The sequence below is a fragment of the Vigna unguiculata genome, chromosome 9 (assembly GCF_004118075.2).
Source record: "Vigna unguiculata cultivar IT97K-499-35 chromosome 9, ASM411807v1, whole genome shotgun sequence".
Taxonomy (NCBI): domain Eukaryota; kingdom Viridiplantae; phylum Streptophyta; class Magnoliopsida; order Fabales; family Fabaceae; genus Vigna; species Vigna unguiculata.
Genome location: NC_040287.1, coordinates 37,909,893 through 37,927,170, shown reverse-complemented (window position 1 = coordinate 37,927,170; position 17,278 = coordinate 37,909,893). Strand labels below are relative to the sequence as shown.

Sequence of the window (17,278 nt, the reverse complement as noted above, 5' to 3'; positions counted from 1 at the left end):
TATAGTTGTGTCTTATCATTCAAATGATAGTGAGAGTAACGTCTTATGTGTAATATTATAATTAATAACGGAAAAGTGTCTTAATAAATAGCATGAAAATGAAAAAGAAAAAGGAAAGAAAGTTTTGTTGCAGGAGATGACAGAGATGTTATTGGTGAAGAGAAAGGTTGCATTGCATGTTATGCAAGTGGCTAATTTTCTGTGTAAACTTAATTAATATTATTTAAAGCTGACAACACATTAAGAGCTGTGCTATTGATTCCTTTGCCTCAAATCAATAAATAAAAAGGATCATTCACAGACATTACATTAATTACATCCATCAGGTTTCAGATTAAAGGTAATATTATATTACCGAGTAACATTTACTTTCTTTATCCCTTCTTGTTTTATTGGGAGCTAGTTATCATACATGGTTATGATGCTTGTTTTTTTGTTCATAGTATTTAAATTTTATAAGAGTGCTTGTTGAGTAGTAATTAATAAATATAAAGTTTATAATTAATTATAATATTAATATTGAATAAATGTTGATTGTAGTGATTATTAGTGTAGTTTTAATTTATTTAACGAATTAAAATATTCATAAATATTATATAGTTATAATTAATGATTTATTTGATGTATAAAAAAAGTAATAAAATAATTTTAATGTAGAAGGTATTTAAATAAAAATGTGAATATTATAACATTATTTCAGTTTAAAAGAATATAATGAAATAAGATTTAAATTAAATATATATATAAAATTAATTTTATATATATATTTCATTGGAAATCTTGTATTCAAGTCTAGAAACAAAAGTGCCTCGTTTAGTGTGCCTTTTCACTTTGAAATTTGAAGTTTCTTTGTAAATTGGTGTGTTTCCGTTGTTGGAAACAAACAGGGCACTGCATAAGAGAAATTGTTTGGTATGCAATGCAGGTCTCAAAAGCCAAAATTGTTGAATGATGAAAAACAAGTGCAACTCATGTGAGTCATGTGTTTTGTTACATGATGATGAAGAACTGACACTAAATAACTATGTATGAAAAATTGAGACTCGGTTTAAAATAAAATAATTTAATTTATTCTGTAGAATTTTTCATACATGTGTGCATTTACGATTTTTCTTTTTAATGGCTAATGTAACGCTTAATTTAGCGTTAGCACCCACCATATCTTTTATTCTGGATAGAATGAAAAAAAATATAAAATTTTTATTTAATTATTAAAGTAATTGAAAAAATGAATAAATTTAAAATTAATAAATGAATTGAAATTCAAAAATATTTAGTATCTATAATTTTTGTAAAATAATTTAATGCACAAAAGTATTTAAAAAATATAAATTAAGAACAGAAATAAGTTTTAAATTAATATTAACGAATAATCATTATAAAATTTTTATCAAAAAAATTATATTTTACAACAATATATTCCATTTATTTTTAAAAACCTAAAGTTTTATTATAAAATAGGGGCACAAAACCAACAACATCTCCTTATTTACTTTCTGACATTTGCTTCTGCACCCCCATGATTAGTATATGTACCCTTATGTTAACAGCAAAAGGATTAAAAAACCTTCGGTTGCAACATGTTGCCGCCGTAGTTGTGTTTACTTCTTCTCCGTTGCATCTCCGATTACAGTTTGCCACGAGAGAAAAAAATAGTATAAACGTTTAAAAATAACTTGTTTTCAAAAATTTATTCTGAATAAAATCCTATTTCAGAAATTGTTCTGGAAATCATGTTTTGAAAATTTCATAAAGTTTGTGGAGGTGTAATTAGTAATTATGGGAATACAAAGTCGTATTTTCATGGAAGTATTAATGATGCAAATGAGCATTTGGGCTTTCTATTCGTCAAGCACAGTGAATTTGGGCTTTCCATTCGTCATGCACAGTGAATAGGTCGAAACCAACAGGTTTAATTTTAAATATTAAACTTATGTTACTTTTATGCCTATTATACAAATATAACTTTAGTTTTACTTTCATACCTAACATATGATCATATATGAAATTTTATCAATAAAATATTGATTTACAAACTAATATTATTTTTACAATAATAATAATTTTTAATTTTTTTACAATGATTAATATGTTACTTTATTTTAAATTTACATAATAACAATTATAAGTTTATCATGTTTTCAATAAAAATTACATTTTTCAATATAGCGTATATAGTATCTTATTGCTTTCAAAATAAATTGTGTGAAATACTAAATATACATATAATATCCATGCATCATATATATATATATATATATATGATCCCAAAGAAAAGAATTTTTTACCACAAAGCAATTGAAGTATGTAAGTACAAGTGTTTGTCACCTATAAAAAGAGTAAGACCACATTTTAAAGACGTTAACTATTTCACCCATGAGTTAGACACGGTTAAATCTTTTTGAGATACAGAAATGATTTTGATCCATGCATGTGCCTATAAAATGCAGTTTAGTGTACAATGATCAGAAGTAGAATCATATTTTTACCTTCTTTCGCAGCATTCAAATGGAAGTGAAGTAATGGCATAACTCAACTTTCATCGAAGTTATTCTAAAAAAATCTACTCCTCCTAATAAGTTGACTGTTTGCAATAAAGACATTTTTAATGTTCAAAGCACTCCATAAATGATCTTTGGTGTATCTATTTAGCTTCTTTAAACAATGATCCTACACTTGCTCCCCACATACATTGGGAAAAGGAGAGAAAGACCGAATTGGGGGTTGAAAGATATGGAGAAAATTTGAGAAAAGTGAATGATATGATACCCCAAAGAGAATCAAGATTAAGAGAAAACTGTTAAGCCACCCCATAAATAAAAACACAACCTTTTGGTCTCAAACTCTATCATTGTCCTCTTTTGTCTTCGGAACTGGGATCTGATGGTTGGACTGGATTTCTGGTATCTTTAGCAAAAACGCTACCTTGGTGTGCCCCTATCACCAGATGTTCAACAATGTCAATCAGTAACAAATTCAATAGTTCAAAAAGACCACTTTAGTTTTGAACCAACCATGATCCACACATTATCTATTGGTTGCTAAATTTAGAAAGTATAGCCGAATAAGATCAACATAAATTTAGATTCTCTGCTGAATTTTTTTTGTGCTGTTTTTCTGTTATGTTTTCAAAATATACTTACGGATACTGATTTTGATGTTTTAAAATGTATTAAAAAGAATTTTAATATACCAACATTGCTGTAATGCTCAGCTGAGAACAACACAAAAACTAAACTCAGAAGAGAATCTAGACTCGATGATCAGAAGGTTAAGTATTCTCCTATTGTTGTGGAATAATAGTGTAAAAAACAACACTATTGGGAGCTATCATATGACAAAAAGAATGTGGACAAATCATACCTGCAGTAGTAGTTACTCGATCACCAGACACCATGGCATGGCTAGAACTTGCAGTAATAGAGAGTTTCCCATGAAGGTCCTGTGGGAATGCTACATTATTCACTGCACCTGTTTCATTTTCTCCGCTGTGCAAATTCCCATCATTAACCATTTTTACACCGGATTTAGGCGAGAACGCAGTCGACCAAGATCCACCGTTTGACCCGGCCAAAGCCATTATAACATCTGCCTGCATGCATAACTCATGATAAAACACAAAACCATATTGCTTCTTACTCAATGAGCTTCACTCAATTATGTAATTTTCAATCGGTTTTAACCAACAATGCTACTCACTTACAATAACAATAAATAGATTAAAACCAAGAACTCGGTAATCAATTCAATGTTAACAATATATCTGCAAATGAAGAGAGATTTATAGGAAAAAATAAGCATAAAAAGCAGATTTGATCGATTGAATTAATCTAAGATATAAGTGGATAAGACAAAGATGATGCAAACCAATAGTAAACGCAAAAACAAATTTTGGAACACAAAACAATCAATGACATCCCAGACCTGCATCCACTTGCTGCTACTAGTATATCATTTTAGGTCAAAGAGCATATTGTTATGAACTATATATTCCAAACTTTTAAGCTATTATGTGGAAGCACGTGAATGGTTTGATATTGTTATTTAAATAGTGAATTATTAGAGTAAAAATATTCTCAATATCTCCATAGTAAGTAGTAAGAAAATATCTTTTGAATCTTCCTATTCATTTTGACATATTTCCATTTTCTTATTGTTAAGAGTTTGATAGTCTTTCTAATAAAGATGTTAAGCAAATGTGTCCCATTTTGGTACAAGTCAAAGTCACCACCGCAATACTTGTGATTAAAAATTGTTTCCGCTCGAGGGAAAGTGTACCAATATGGAAGTAACTCATTCGTAAGAAGGAGATTGGTGGTACCAATGGTGGAGTTTAGATGTAAGTTGAAGTCTTACACTGTGTAAAAATATACAAATTGAGTAACATATATTTAAGAAAGAGCCACAAACTTATAACCTCAAGGTTTCAAGTTGAAGGGAAAACATAATAAATTCACAAAACATGGATGACAACTCAAGGATGCTGGAGATATCAAATCATATTATAGTAAATAGAATCAAAATAAATCCATAGTTTTCAATCTAGAAAGTGGGTAGAGCCTTATAGCCAGATTATAGGTTCAGGAGTGTTATTGGTTGCTATCAAGTCTTATCTATCAGCAATTATAGGTTAAAAACAAAAACTAGATAGTGCAGTGACTAGGTAAAATAAGTTGTAGAAACTACAGTACAAGTGTGGCATGAAAATCAACTCTTAATATCAAAACATGTTTTTCAGCTAAACCAGAACGATAGAAGAAGTTATAATGAGCACTTAAAATTTGACTGCCATATGGCTCTGAACAAAGTGTGGTCTCCATAAGTGATTGTCAAATCATCTCAAAAGCTTAGACTATTTAGTTAAGACAGATGAATAGTTTATATCACATCTCTAACACGTACACCCCCACACAAGAAGCCTTTGAGCTAGCATTATGCACAAACCTAACCACTAAGTGTGTGCTTGGTTTTTCAGTTTGGGAGCTCCAAACGTAGGTTGTTTTCAAAGTAAAACCATAAGGCTTTTCCGTTGAATGAGATTTTCAATTTCATTCAATCAAACTTAATTTTTCTAACCGTAATCCAAACACACGCTAAATCATAGAGGCTCTAATATCACATCATGAACCAACAATCCCAAAAGTTTAAGCTATTAGGTGAAGTCATGCAAATAGTCTTATATATACCCTTGTAGTAATCATAAATTAAATTTTAGGACACAAATTTTAGGGCAACACACAAATATGACAAGCAAACGAGTTTTGACAGAGGAATCAAAGGAAGAAGCTAACTCTAAACTTGGACTTTGGAAACAAAAATTGGAGTAGAAAGGCTTTTGCAAGAGTAGGAGTGGGACATAGTATGTGCATTATGATTTTAACAACAAACAAGAAGAAAATGACGAGATAAAAGTTGGAGAGGGGTAAATTAAAGCATTTGGTGATTGAATCATAAAAGGGATAGAGGGGGTCCAAAAAAGGGCATTGGAGGAAATCATAAAAAACATGAGCCATGTGAAAAGAGATCATATGGTGAATAATATTCTGAAGAACTTGACTTTTAACTGAGCTCAATGGTATATATATCATGTAATCTATGTGATTCAACCTTAAGACTACTGCCATTGTTGTTATTACACTAAATTCAACATACAAATATGACATGCTAAAAATCAGAGGTCAGACCTTATGAGGATGGACATCATCAAAAACATGAGCTTGGCCTCCATAAAAAATAGTCATCTGACGGCTGGCAGAAGTTAGGGTGGGTTGATTGCTGTCAATACCAAAAGCATAAAGTCAAGGAACTTCTCCCTTTTCCAATGTAAAGGGAGCAAAAAACAAAAGAACCAAGGTGAATTCAGAAACTGTATCTACAAGAAAGATTTACCTTGGAGGAGTGGATGATTCTATGATATTACTTCCAGGTTTTGGCCTGCTGCTACCAAGCATAATAGCAGATGGAGTTTTCTCAGCAGCCACAGCAGCAGCAACGTTTATAGAACTTAAAATTCCAGGGCCTTTGATTCCAGTTCTAGACCCTTCATCAGCAGCAGACTGAGAAATGAATGAAGGGCCAGCATTGGTATCCCTGATCTTGCTTGAGGCCATTTGGTGGACAAAAGGTGCCAATTGCCCTCCACGAGGTGGATACTGCATGGAAGGGCCAACATTCATGAGAATAGATCGTTCCCACTTATTGGCATCAATCTTAGTGCTGGTTGGAGGCTGAAATATCTGAGGAGAAGATTGTTTCAGTGACTGCATACCAAGTAACACTTCCTCATCATTTGGCCTTCTAGACCTATCTCCAGCTGCATTCCGGAGAACCTGTGTGAAATCAGAACTCATGATGTAAAGCAAAGAAGACAAAAGCAGAAGTGTTTCTATTCATTTTTGAAGATTGAGCACATTGGGGGAGAATTATTAAGCAATAAGTCAAATCAACCTTCATCAAATGTGAGTTTTGATAGGAATCTGGGACCATTTGGAAGGCCTCTCTGGAGGAACCAGTAAAAGCGGAATCAGAATTACTTCTCTTGCTTCCCACTAATCTGTTACTGATCTCAGCACCAGAAAGATCACTCCTTGGGCCATAGAAAGGAACTCCCTCAAGATGGTTTCCTACCTGTTTCTCTACCAAATTTATGAGACGAAAAACATTACTTTCATGGAAATGAAAAAAACCCTCCAAAGATAATAGAAATCTCCATAAATAACTTCCATTTTCAACAACATCAAGAAAAAAATGAGCCAGAATGTCCATTTATAGATGAAAAGGCCAAGAAAAGAAAAAAAAAATGAAACAGCACAATCACAATAACTGTCATAAATACCTAAAACCCCGTATCATCACTATGGCCCCAATGCACAAATGTTGACAGAACATTACAGTTTTCTACTGAAAATTCTCAGAAATTTTCAGCACGAATTCAATCCTCCCACTTGGTACACTAAATTATAGTCTAGAAGACAGAATACAATAGCCTATTCAAACACCATACTGAAACCCCTGACATTGATAGGAAAAACAAACCGAACACACTAGCTACTAAAAAGTCAAAAGACATTAGAGAATGAAAAAACAAAAAGCTCAAAGCAAAGTGGAGAAATTATGAAAAACCATGTGAAGTAAAACTAACCCAGCAGCACTGATCTCACTAAACTAATCCATCAAAAAGGTACCCCACCAAAAGAAAGAGATGGTATCAAAGCAGGGTCTTGTAAGCAAAGGGTAATGCCCTGAGTACGGCCCTCAATTTTTTCTTTTTAATTTATAAAATTTTCACCTTTGATTACAAAAGCCGAAAAGTGAAACCAGAAAACAGCACTCACCAGAAGCGATGTCGGAGGTGGCTGAGAAAGGGCCACGTCCACCAGCGGAGGAGGCGGAGGCCGACGGTTCCGACAACCTTACATCGGTGGTTTTTGGAGAATCAGCTGCGGGCTTCATGCCCAGAAAGTCATGAAGAACCAAAGTGTGGTTGAGAGTGTTGCTGGTGTTGCCATTGTGAGGCTGAGCCATTCTCAGCAGCACAGCCATGACATACCCATCTCACCAACAAACACAAAGAGTGAGTGAGTAGGTGGGAAGAAGAAGAAGCAGCAGCAGCAGAAGAAGAAGAAGCAAAAACACGATCTCTTAAAAAAGAAAGATAAAAGACATAGATGGAGAGAGAATCAGTCCTTTTCGGAGAGAGAGAAGAAAAAAAAAAAAAAAGCAAAAGGTTCTTTCTTTGTTGGCAAATGTTGTTGGGCTAATGTGTTCTGTTCATTTTAATGGGCGCATGTCTGTCTCTGTTATGCTGTCCTTGGTTGTGTTGGGAGTGAGTGAGTGAGTGAGTGGGTATATATGTAATGATAAACTTGTTGTGACTTTTGTCAGATTTTGTTCTTCCTTCTCACATTGGAGAGCCAAATAATTGAGCTAACTAATAATCATGCTCCAATTGGAGAAAAGATGAATCTTTTTAGAATGTGATGTGATTACATTCTCTTTCCTTCTTAAATCTAACTGCACTTCTTATCTACTTCAATCATGCATTCTACATTTATCTCCCCTGTTCCAAAATACTCACAAATTCACTCTTTTTCTTTCTTTTCATCAACTTTTCTTCCACATTTCAAATATCCAATTCCCTACTCATGTCAAATTACACCCTCTTATGACGTTGGGATTAAAATACTAATATAAAGTCTAATTATTTATTACTTCAAAATTATTCTTTCACTTTTTTTTCTAAACATTAGAAATAAACAAACTGGAATAAGAAAATAAAATAAAAATTGTTTTACTCTTTCATGTTTTCTCCTATTTTCAAACTAAGACTTTCTTTTTTATAATGTTTTGATATCTGGAAAAATCAATTATATTAAAAAAAAAGGATGGTTAATGTTTAAAATAAATAAGTAGTTAATTTTGTATCAATTAACAGTTCGGTTTTATTTAAAAAAAGGATTTTTTTTTTTGTATAAATTAGAATCGTTGTCTTGAACAAAATATTTTGAACTCTCATTAGGATCTTTTCTTTAACGAGTTTTTCAATTTATTGTCCCTTATTTGTTTTAATTTTTAATTTTGATTATTTTAACTCTACTTTGAATTTCAATATGCTTTTAAAAGAATTATTAATAATTTAAAATAGAATTATGCATGATATAATTATGTATCATAAATCTAATAGAACTTAAATGTTTTGAAACATTTATTAAAATTTTTAATTGGAATATGATTTTTATATTTAAAAATTGATTTAATGAAAATTTTAATAGTATAAACAAAATATTTATTCTATGTTGTGCATCTATTAAACTATTAATTTACAAAAATCATATATTTTTTAGAATCAAGTGTGATTGAATACAAATTCAAAGTATATGTATTTACAAATATTAGAATTTTAAAAATAGATAAAATTAAAACTTATAGTCTCAGAATAAATAATTTTTAAGGAAGAGTTAATACAAATTAAATATTAAAATATGCTTTTATAATAGAAATAAAAATTAATTTAAAAGCGTACTCATTTTAAAAAAAAGGGTTAAATATGTTTTTGGTCCCTCAAGTTTAAGTGAAATTTGGGTTTAGTCCCTCATCAAACCTTTTTACCAATTTAGTCCTTCATCTTTCAAAATGCGTGAATTTAGTCTTTTCAACCAAATTTTGTTAAGTTTATATGACGTTTCGAGCGCATTTTATGATAGTATTTAAGTTAACATTGAAGCAAAAATGTGTCAAACAGTATAAATAATTTAAATACTATCATAAAATGTGCTTGAAATGTCAGATAAACTTAACAAAATTTGGTTAAAATGACTAAATTCACGCATTTTGGAAGATGAAAAACTAAATTGGTCAAAAATTTTGATGAGGGACTAAACCCAAATTTCGCTTAAACTTGAGGAACCAAAAACATATTTAACCCTAAAAAAAAACAAAATAAAATGTTATCAAGAGGTTGTTTTGCAACTCTTAATATTATGAAATAGTTTGTATTAAATGTCCATACCTTGTTTTACTTAAAAAAACGCATTATGAACAAGTATTTCGTATATATAAACAATTACTCTTTAGCGTTTTAGTTCTTGCTTCGTTTTCTCGTTCGTTAAGAAAAAAAAATGGTAATTTTAACTTAACTTGCGTGAGTTTATTTGTGTTTATTTAAAAAAAAATGTTTATTTTAACAAAATGAAAAAAAAATCTTTTTGTCTAATCTTTTTATTTTAATATTTTTTTGTCTTTTTAATAAAAAAAACATTTTAATTTTTATCTTTTTAATAAATAGTATTTTATTTTTAAATAAATAATTGTTTTAAAAATATTTATTTTAGAAATACTTAGCTTAAGTTTAAGCTAGCCGATATAGCATTGTTATTTTAAATAACACAAAACAATAAACTACTCAGAAAGTATTATGGATAAGTAAACTTATGTAAACTAGCTTATATTAAGAATTCATTAAAATGAATTATTTACTGACACATGAACAAGTTTTAGTTTATGAGAAAATTATTTTTCTTTTTGCTATTTTCATCTGCAAAAAATACTCATAGAAAAAAAATCACCAATAAAGATGATTTTTCAAAAAAGGAAACGAGAATTTGCAGAGGCACGAGAGTGAGTGTCTAACAATTAGTGTAGACTATAGAAAGGAATATACATTATTTTAGCATAGTTCGCAATCAATAATAATAGCTATTTAATATATTTGACAAATTATTGGAAAGTGTCACTATAAACTCAAAATTTCTATACGTGACATCACTAATAATAATGAGATCATAATACCAGACACTTGTCCTCCTTCTACACAACTCCATTAATATATAAATAAATATATATCGATTTAAATATACATTCGATCTATATTTGGTATTTTTATTCAATTTGGTCTTTTTTTTTAATTAAATTTTTATTTTTTTCAAAATTTTGGTTAATTTGGTCTGTAAAATAGTTCACGTTTTTAAAGAGTACATGTCACGTGTCAATTTCTGTTTATTTAATTTTTTTTTTATTTTAAAAAAATTGTTCACGTGTGAAGTCACATGTCAATATCAGTACTACATGTCAGTTTATGGTTATATTATTTCTTTTTGTTTAATTTAGTCCCGATATTCGTTATTTTTATTCAATTTAGTTTATATATTTGTTACTTTTATTTAATTTAATCAATAATTTTTGTTAAAATAAAACAATTTTTTCTTTATCAAATTTTAACAAATTTATTTTTTTATAAATATTATATATATATATATATTTAAATTGACATTATTTTTAGTTATTTTTGAAATTCAATTATAAATTATTATATTTAATTATAAATTGAATATAATATTTAAATTCAATTTTCAAATAAAATATAATTATTTAAAATATTATTAAAATATAATTATTAAATGTTTAAAAATATATATTAATATTTATAAAATTGACATTTAAATCTAAAATATTTAATATACTTATTGCATTTTAGATATTAAAATCTAAAATATTTTATATTTAAATGTTAATTTTATAAATATTATTTTACTTTTCTAAAATATTTTCAATATTTGGAATATTTTTAAATATCAATTTTAAAAGTATGAGTATTTTAGAATATAAATATTAGAAAAAAATTTAATAATTATATTCTTATAATATTTTAAATAATTGTATTATATTTAATAATTGAATATAATAATTTTATTCAATTTATAACTAAATTTGATATTTTGTAATTGAATTTCAAAAATAATTAATAAGAATGTCAATTTTATAAAAAATACTAGTATATTTTTTATAAAAAGATATTAAATTTAGTGTCAATATGAAGGGGACAAATTTGATTCATTTTAATAAAAGTTGGGATGAAAATGAAAAAAAAAATGAATATAGGGACTAAATTTAACAAAAATAACAAATATAGGGACTAAATTGAACAAAAAATAATAATATAACCACAAATTGACATGTGTCACTGACATTGACAAGTGGCATTTAAAATTAAAAATAAAAATAAAAAAATAGGAGTTGAGAGACATGTATGTACTGTTCAAAAACGTTAATTATTTAAACATCGTTAATAAAAAATACTAAATTAACCAAAAAATACTAAATTAACCAAAATTTGATGAAAATAAGAATATAATTTAACACAAAACCAAAATAAAAATTAAATTAAAAAATAATAATAATAACTAAATATATATTTAAGTCTAATATAATATGTCTAAAATAAAAATTACCTGAAATAAGGTACGAGGAATAATAGGTAAAAATTTTAAATTTTATTCTCTCTTTTCTTTTCTTCTATACACACACACACCGAGCAAGAAGGGTTTATTTGTGGATTGAAGTAACTTCCTTTGACTATGCCAAAGCTGCTGGTAAGCTTTGTTTTTCTCTAAAGTCGAGATAACAACCGGTCAAACTTATTCTCAAAAAGTTTGTTCGCTACCATTTTTTTCCTTTTACTTTTTACCACCATAACTCTGAAACTTTTGGCTGTTAATGTTTTAATTTAAAGTTAATTGAGTATAGTTAAGATTAATCATCTAATTCAATATATTGTTTCTTTGATATCGTCTTTTTGAAACTCAAAGCTTTATTATATTTTATCCAAGCATTTCAAATATTAGAAGAAACGTATATTTAAATTATTATTGAATAGTAATTCTTTAGATCTTGACTAAAATTTGTTTTGGTCAAGAGTTGAATAAAAAATAAACTAAATATATATTTTTTTAATTGAAACGACTTTAAAGATAAAAGCATTGATTCTAACAATGTTATTGTAACATTTTTTAAAACAATTTGGTTAAATATGTTTTTATTTTCTATGCAAAATATTTCATCTAGATCTCAAATTTTGATAGAGTTTGATCTTCGTTTAATAAATGAATATATGTACATTGTGTTTTTTTCGGTGAATGTACTATTCACAAGTAAGGAAAAATAATGATCAAGGAGTGAGTAACATGATTTTTTGGAATTGATATAAGGTGATGTGAGGAGATGATTAGGAAGATTCATTGAAAATTCGATCTCATTCTTCATAGTAATATTAGATGATGACATTATCAAATTTACCAAATCGCTCATTCATTATTTAATTTTTGTTGTATTTGGTTTAGTAGTTAAAACCAATACACATGGTTTCAGTTCACTTTTTTAATTATATGTTAACTGTATTTTGTTCCAAAACAATGTCTTTATGACCATTGCAATGACTACACGTTTATTCATTCACCTTATTATGAAAAAACTACATAATGAAAATGAGTAACGCAAATAAGAATTTATTATAGTTATAATAAAAAAAATTTACTTCTAAAATTACTATTAAAAAGAAAAAAAAAGGTTTTCACCTAAATAATTTTTTTCCACCTTATATATTAAATTTATTTTCATACAAAATATATTGTATTATCTTTTTTTTTATAATTTTTTTTATATTTTCAATCATTCAATGAAATTTATAAAAATAATTTTAAATTATTTATATATAAATTTATAATACGTATAACAATAAGAACATCTTGGTAATCTAACTTCTTTTTCTATTAAAAGGTTTTTTTAATAGGTTAGATTAGTCAATTTAATTATAAACTTTGACAAACTTCGTTATCTAATACACTATAAAATCACTTTTAAATCATTTCAAATAAACAACACAAACTTCACCCTTTAATCCTTCCTCTCTTCTAAAAAAACATAATATTCATAACAAATCAACCTTAAATTTGTTGACGTGACAAATAATATTAACAGGTCACTTATCTATTTATTAACAAAGTTAAGAATGAAAATAATTAAAACTTTGCAAAAATAAATCCAATTCTACGTAAGTTAAAGAATTAAAAATATATTTAACTTAAAATAACTTTAGTAAATTAATTCATCTAGGATAAATATGAATAACAAAGTTTGTACTTCGTACTACTACAAATTGAGCAGATAGAGTAGAGAAAGTTGCAGTGAAAAGAACATAGACGCATAAACTCAATAAAAAACAAAGATAAGATACTTTTGGCCAGAATCGTATTAAAAGGAAATCTGATACATCTCAAACATGTGCAAGGAGTAAGACAAAATTACAAGACATAAGCAACAGTATAAGACAAGATGTTGAGAAAAACCAAACAGGTCAAATTCTACAAATATTATTTATTGTTCATTCCCATCAATAATAAATATGCAGGACCAAAATTAAATATCTCAGTTTAAAAAAACTTAGGAAATTGAATGCATAAATATGATTGTTACTTTTACCAATACTACTGGTTTACATAATCGAGGGATATGATTCTTACTTTTTTGCTTACAGAAAATATTTGATTCTGCTGTGAATAAGTGTGAAGCGATTGTCATGGATTCAAATTCTCAATTATTGCTCCTTGTTGGTACCCTAACAAATTTTGTTGGTGAACCCTTTTTTTCACTCTTACCAATTTCTCTGGGTCCTTACAGTTCAGCAAATTAATTAATCAAACTTTCTGAATTATATTAATCTTATTTCATCTGTGTTACGTTTGCAAAGTGTTACACATGTGGGCAAAAGACATCAAGTTGAAAACTTTTGGTGTGTCACAAGTCATGTCCTTCGTCTCTTTAAGTCTGCATGCGTGCATTCTCAGGAAAGTGATGTACTCTCAAGAAAATTTCATATTTGAGAATGCATAATTAGATGAGTTATAATTTTTTATTTACGATAATAATTATTTTAATAATTTATAATTTTTATTTTAAAAATTGACATCTAAGTTAATTATTATGATAATTAATAATATTTTATCATTAAAAATTAGTTATTAATGAATTATTTTTTGTAATAATACTACTAAGCAAAGTAGTGTTTGCTCTGATTATATACGATAAATTGAATTTTATCTTCGATTGACGTAGAAATTTTAAAATCATAGTTGAAAATAGCAGAACAATGGTTTTAATATCATGTTAGGAGTGAGTTTTAAGTCTAACTCAACCTCACAAAATCAACTTGTAAGGTGAGGTTTGCACCTCACTTATATACTATGAAATTGTCTTATCTCTAATCTCTAGTTGATGTGAGACTTCCAACAAAATCAGAAAAAAACCACGTTCATCAAAAAATAACACACTATATGAAAATTTGTACAACACATAGACTATCATCTCATGTCCCTTGACCCCAAATATACTCACACTCTCCAAAACAATAATTAAACACAAATCTTACAATGCTTTATTACAATTACAAGAATATAAAAAAAATCAAATATAAACTTAAAAGTATGTTTGATTGGGACAATGAACATCGTTAACTTAAAATCTATTACTTTTAAACTATATATTTTCCTTCCTTTCCTACCACACTCAACCTCTTCATCTTCTCCCACACTATCTTACTTGGATCCAAGTTCCGACCTTTCTCTCATTTTCTCCTTAAACTTGCACTTACACTCACTCCCGATATGTTTTCAACCACAAATAATGACATAAAGAAAAACAGTCCCAACAAAATAAACAAAAGAAACCTCAATTTTTTAAATCAACAAAAGAACAAATAATTTTTTTTCAATTTCACTAATAATAAGAATAAAAAAAGTTGTTTCATCAGTACAAAAAAGTAGTATAGTTGAGATAACAATTAAAAGTTTTAACATTTCCAAAACAAATATTAAGAAAATATGCAAACATATACACACTCTAAATATATTGTATTTAAATTAAAAAATGATTTTTTTTCAAAAACATCTATAATATACTTAAATGACTCTTCCACAGATTTTTCTTATGTTCCTTACTTTTTATTACCTCATAAAGAATAGATATACAGATATATAACGTTTGAGTTAGTGAAAAATACATGTAAAATAAGAATATAAATCATTTTAATAAATTCAAGAACTTAAGGTTAAGAATTTAAAGTCTAATTATACTATGCAAATGTAATATGCATAAAACAACTAGTAACTTTACGTTCTAAGAATTTAAATCCAATTATACCACAATATTGATAAAACAAACACGAGTAAACCCAAATACTAACTTATAGATTATACTGATTTAAAAGTAACATATCAATTTTATTTAAAATTATATAAATAAATATTTGTAAACTTTTAATGGATTTTTTTAAAATAAAATTATGTTAAATTGCTCTATTAAATTTAAATTTCAAATGACTAAATATCACAAAAATATTTATGAAATAAAATTTTCACATAAATTTTAGTCACTCTTAAAACGAAGGAATGAACAAAGTAGTTGAAATTATTAGGGTTAAAATACCTTTTTGGTCCCAATTTTCGTGAAGCTTTTTCAAATAAGTCCTAATTTTGGTTTTGTGTTTAAATAGGTCCCAATTTTCGTCAATTTTGTTCAATTGAGTCTTTTTTCCTAACACCGTTTAAATCATTAACGGCCATGAACAGTGTCTGCCATGTGTCACTTCGTGGTTTTTTTTATTTTTGATTTTATTTTATTTTAAATGTACACATGTCAACCCAGTAGCGTGCCACATGTCACTTCATGGTTTTTTTGAATTTTTTTTATTTTTTTTAAATGTCCACGTGTCAACCCAGTAGCGTGCCACGTGTCAAAGTTCTATATTCAATTTGGTCCTGATATTTGTTATTTTTGTTCAATTTAGTCCCAATTTTTGTTTAAAATTGACCAATTGTGTCCCTATCAAAGATGTGACCAAATTTAATTTTTATATCAAAGTTATAATGATGTGAATTTTAATATATTATATAAAAAAATTTAATAAAAAATGTGAATTTTAATATAAAAATTAAATTTGGTTTAATTTGGAGAGAGACCAAATTGATTAATGTTAAAAAATATTGGGACCTAATTGAACAAAAATAACAAATATTGGGACCAAATTGAATATAGAACATTGAATTTGACATGTGGCACACTACTAGGTTGACACATGAACATTTATAAAAATTTAAAAAAAATTCAAAAATAAAATTAAAAAATAAATAAAATTAAAATTAAAAAAATCACAAAGTGACATGTGGCACACTATTGGGTTGACACGTGTACATTTAAAAAAAATAAAAAAAATCATGAAGTGACACGTGGCAATCACTGTTCATGGCCGTTAATGATTTATGGTGTTAGCAAAAAAAGACCCAATTGAACAAAATTAACGAAAATTAAGATCTAACTGAACACAAAACCAAAATTATGACTTATTTAAAATAAATTGACGAAAATTGAGACCAAAAAGATATTTTAACCTAATTATCAGTGTTGGCTTAACATTACTCTTAAAAAAAAATATGTATGTAGGAATAAAATATCATTGAATAGGCTAAAAATATTTCTTAAATAATATTACACCATCAATACTTAAAAGAAGTGTTATTTTATTTATATTTTTCAAGAAGAAAATGACACACTCTTGAGATTGCTCTCAATGATGGAAGGAATCATTGTTATAAGAGACCAAGATTGCTTGTTACGAGAGTCTTTCTACGTACAATTTCACAAAACTTTCTTCATCTTCTTCCCAAGGAAAGATTATTCCCTTCTTTCCCTCTTTACTTTCGTAACACTCATTGGTTAATATAAAATATAAACTATGAATTCTATAACAAGTTTCCCTAACCCTACTTTATTTTCTTCCACTCATACCACAAAAGGGTTCAAACTTAATGAGTAGTAGATTTACTTTCAAAGTTTTTCAAAGTTTAAAATTCTAAGTGCATACGAGACTTTTAATGTCTCTAATGATTTTACACCAAATTCAGTATGAATATTTATGTAATCTTCGACAGTATGTGATGAAAGAAAGGGAAGA

At 27.6% G+C, this 17,278-nt stretch overlaps 1 protein-coding gene across 2 annotated transcripts; it reads right to left on the bottom strand.

The window, feature by feature from the left end:
- Nucleotides 1-2,528: 2,528 nt before the first annotated feature.
- LOC114164460 (protein TIFY 8) lies at nucleotides 2,529-7,846 on the bottom strand. Of its 2 annotated transcripts, none has more exons than XM_028049144.1 (6): nucleotides 7,335-7,846; nucleotides 6,448-6,635; nucleotides 5,890-6,329; nucleotides 5,685-5,775; nucleotides 3,364-3,604; nucleotides 2,529-2,937 (listed from the first exon to the last, which is right to left on the bottom strand). In XM_028049144.1, exons 1-6 carry the CDS (start codon nucleotides 7,540-7,542, stop codon nucleotides 2,849-2,851), a joined length of 1,257 nt encoding a protein of 418 aa, XP_027904945.1. In that variant the 5' UTR covers nucleotides 7,543-7,846; the 3' UTR covers nucleotides 2,529-2,848. The 2 variants fall into 2 exon arrangements, with proteins under 2 accessions (XP_027904945.1, XP_027904946.1); XM_028049145.1 differs by having other exon boundaries at nucleotides 3,364-3,592; nucleotides 7,335-7,841.
- Nucleotides 7,847-17,278: the final 9,432 nt, after the last annotated feature.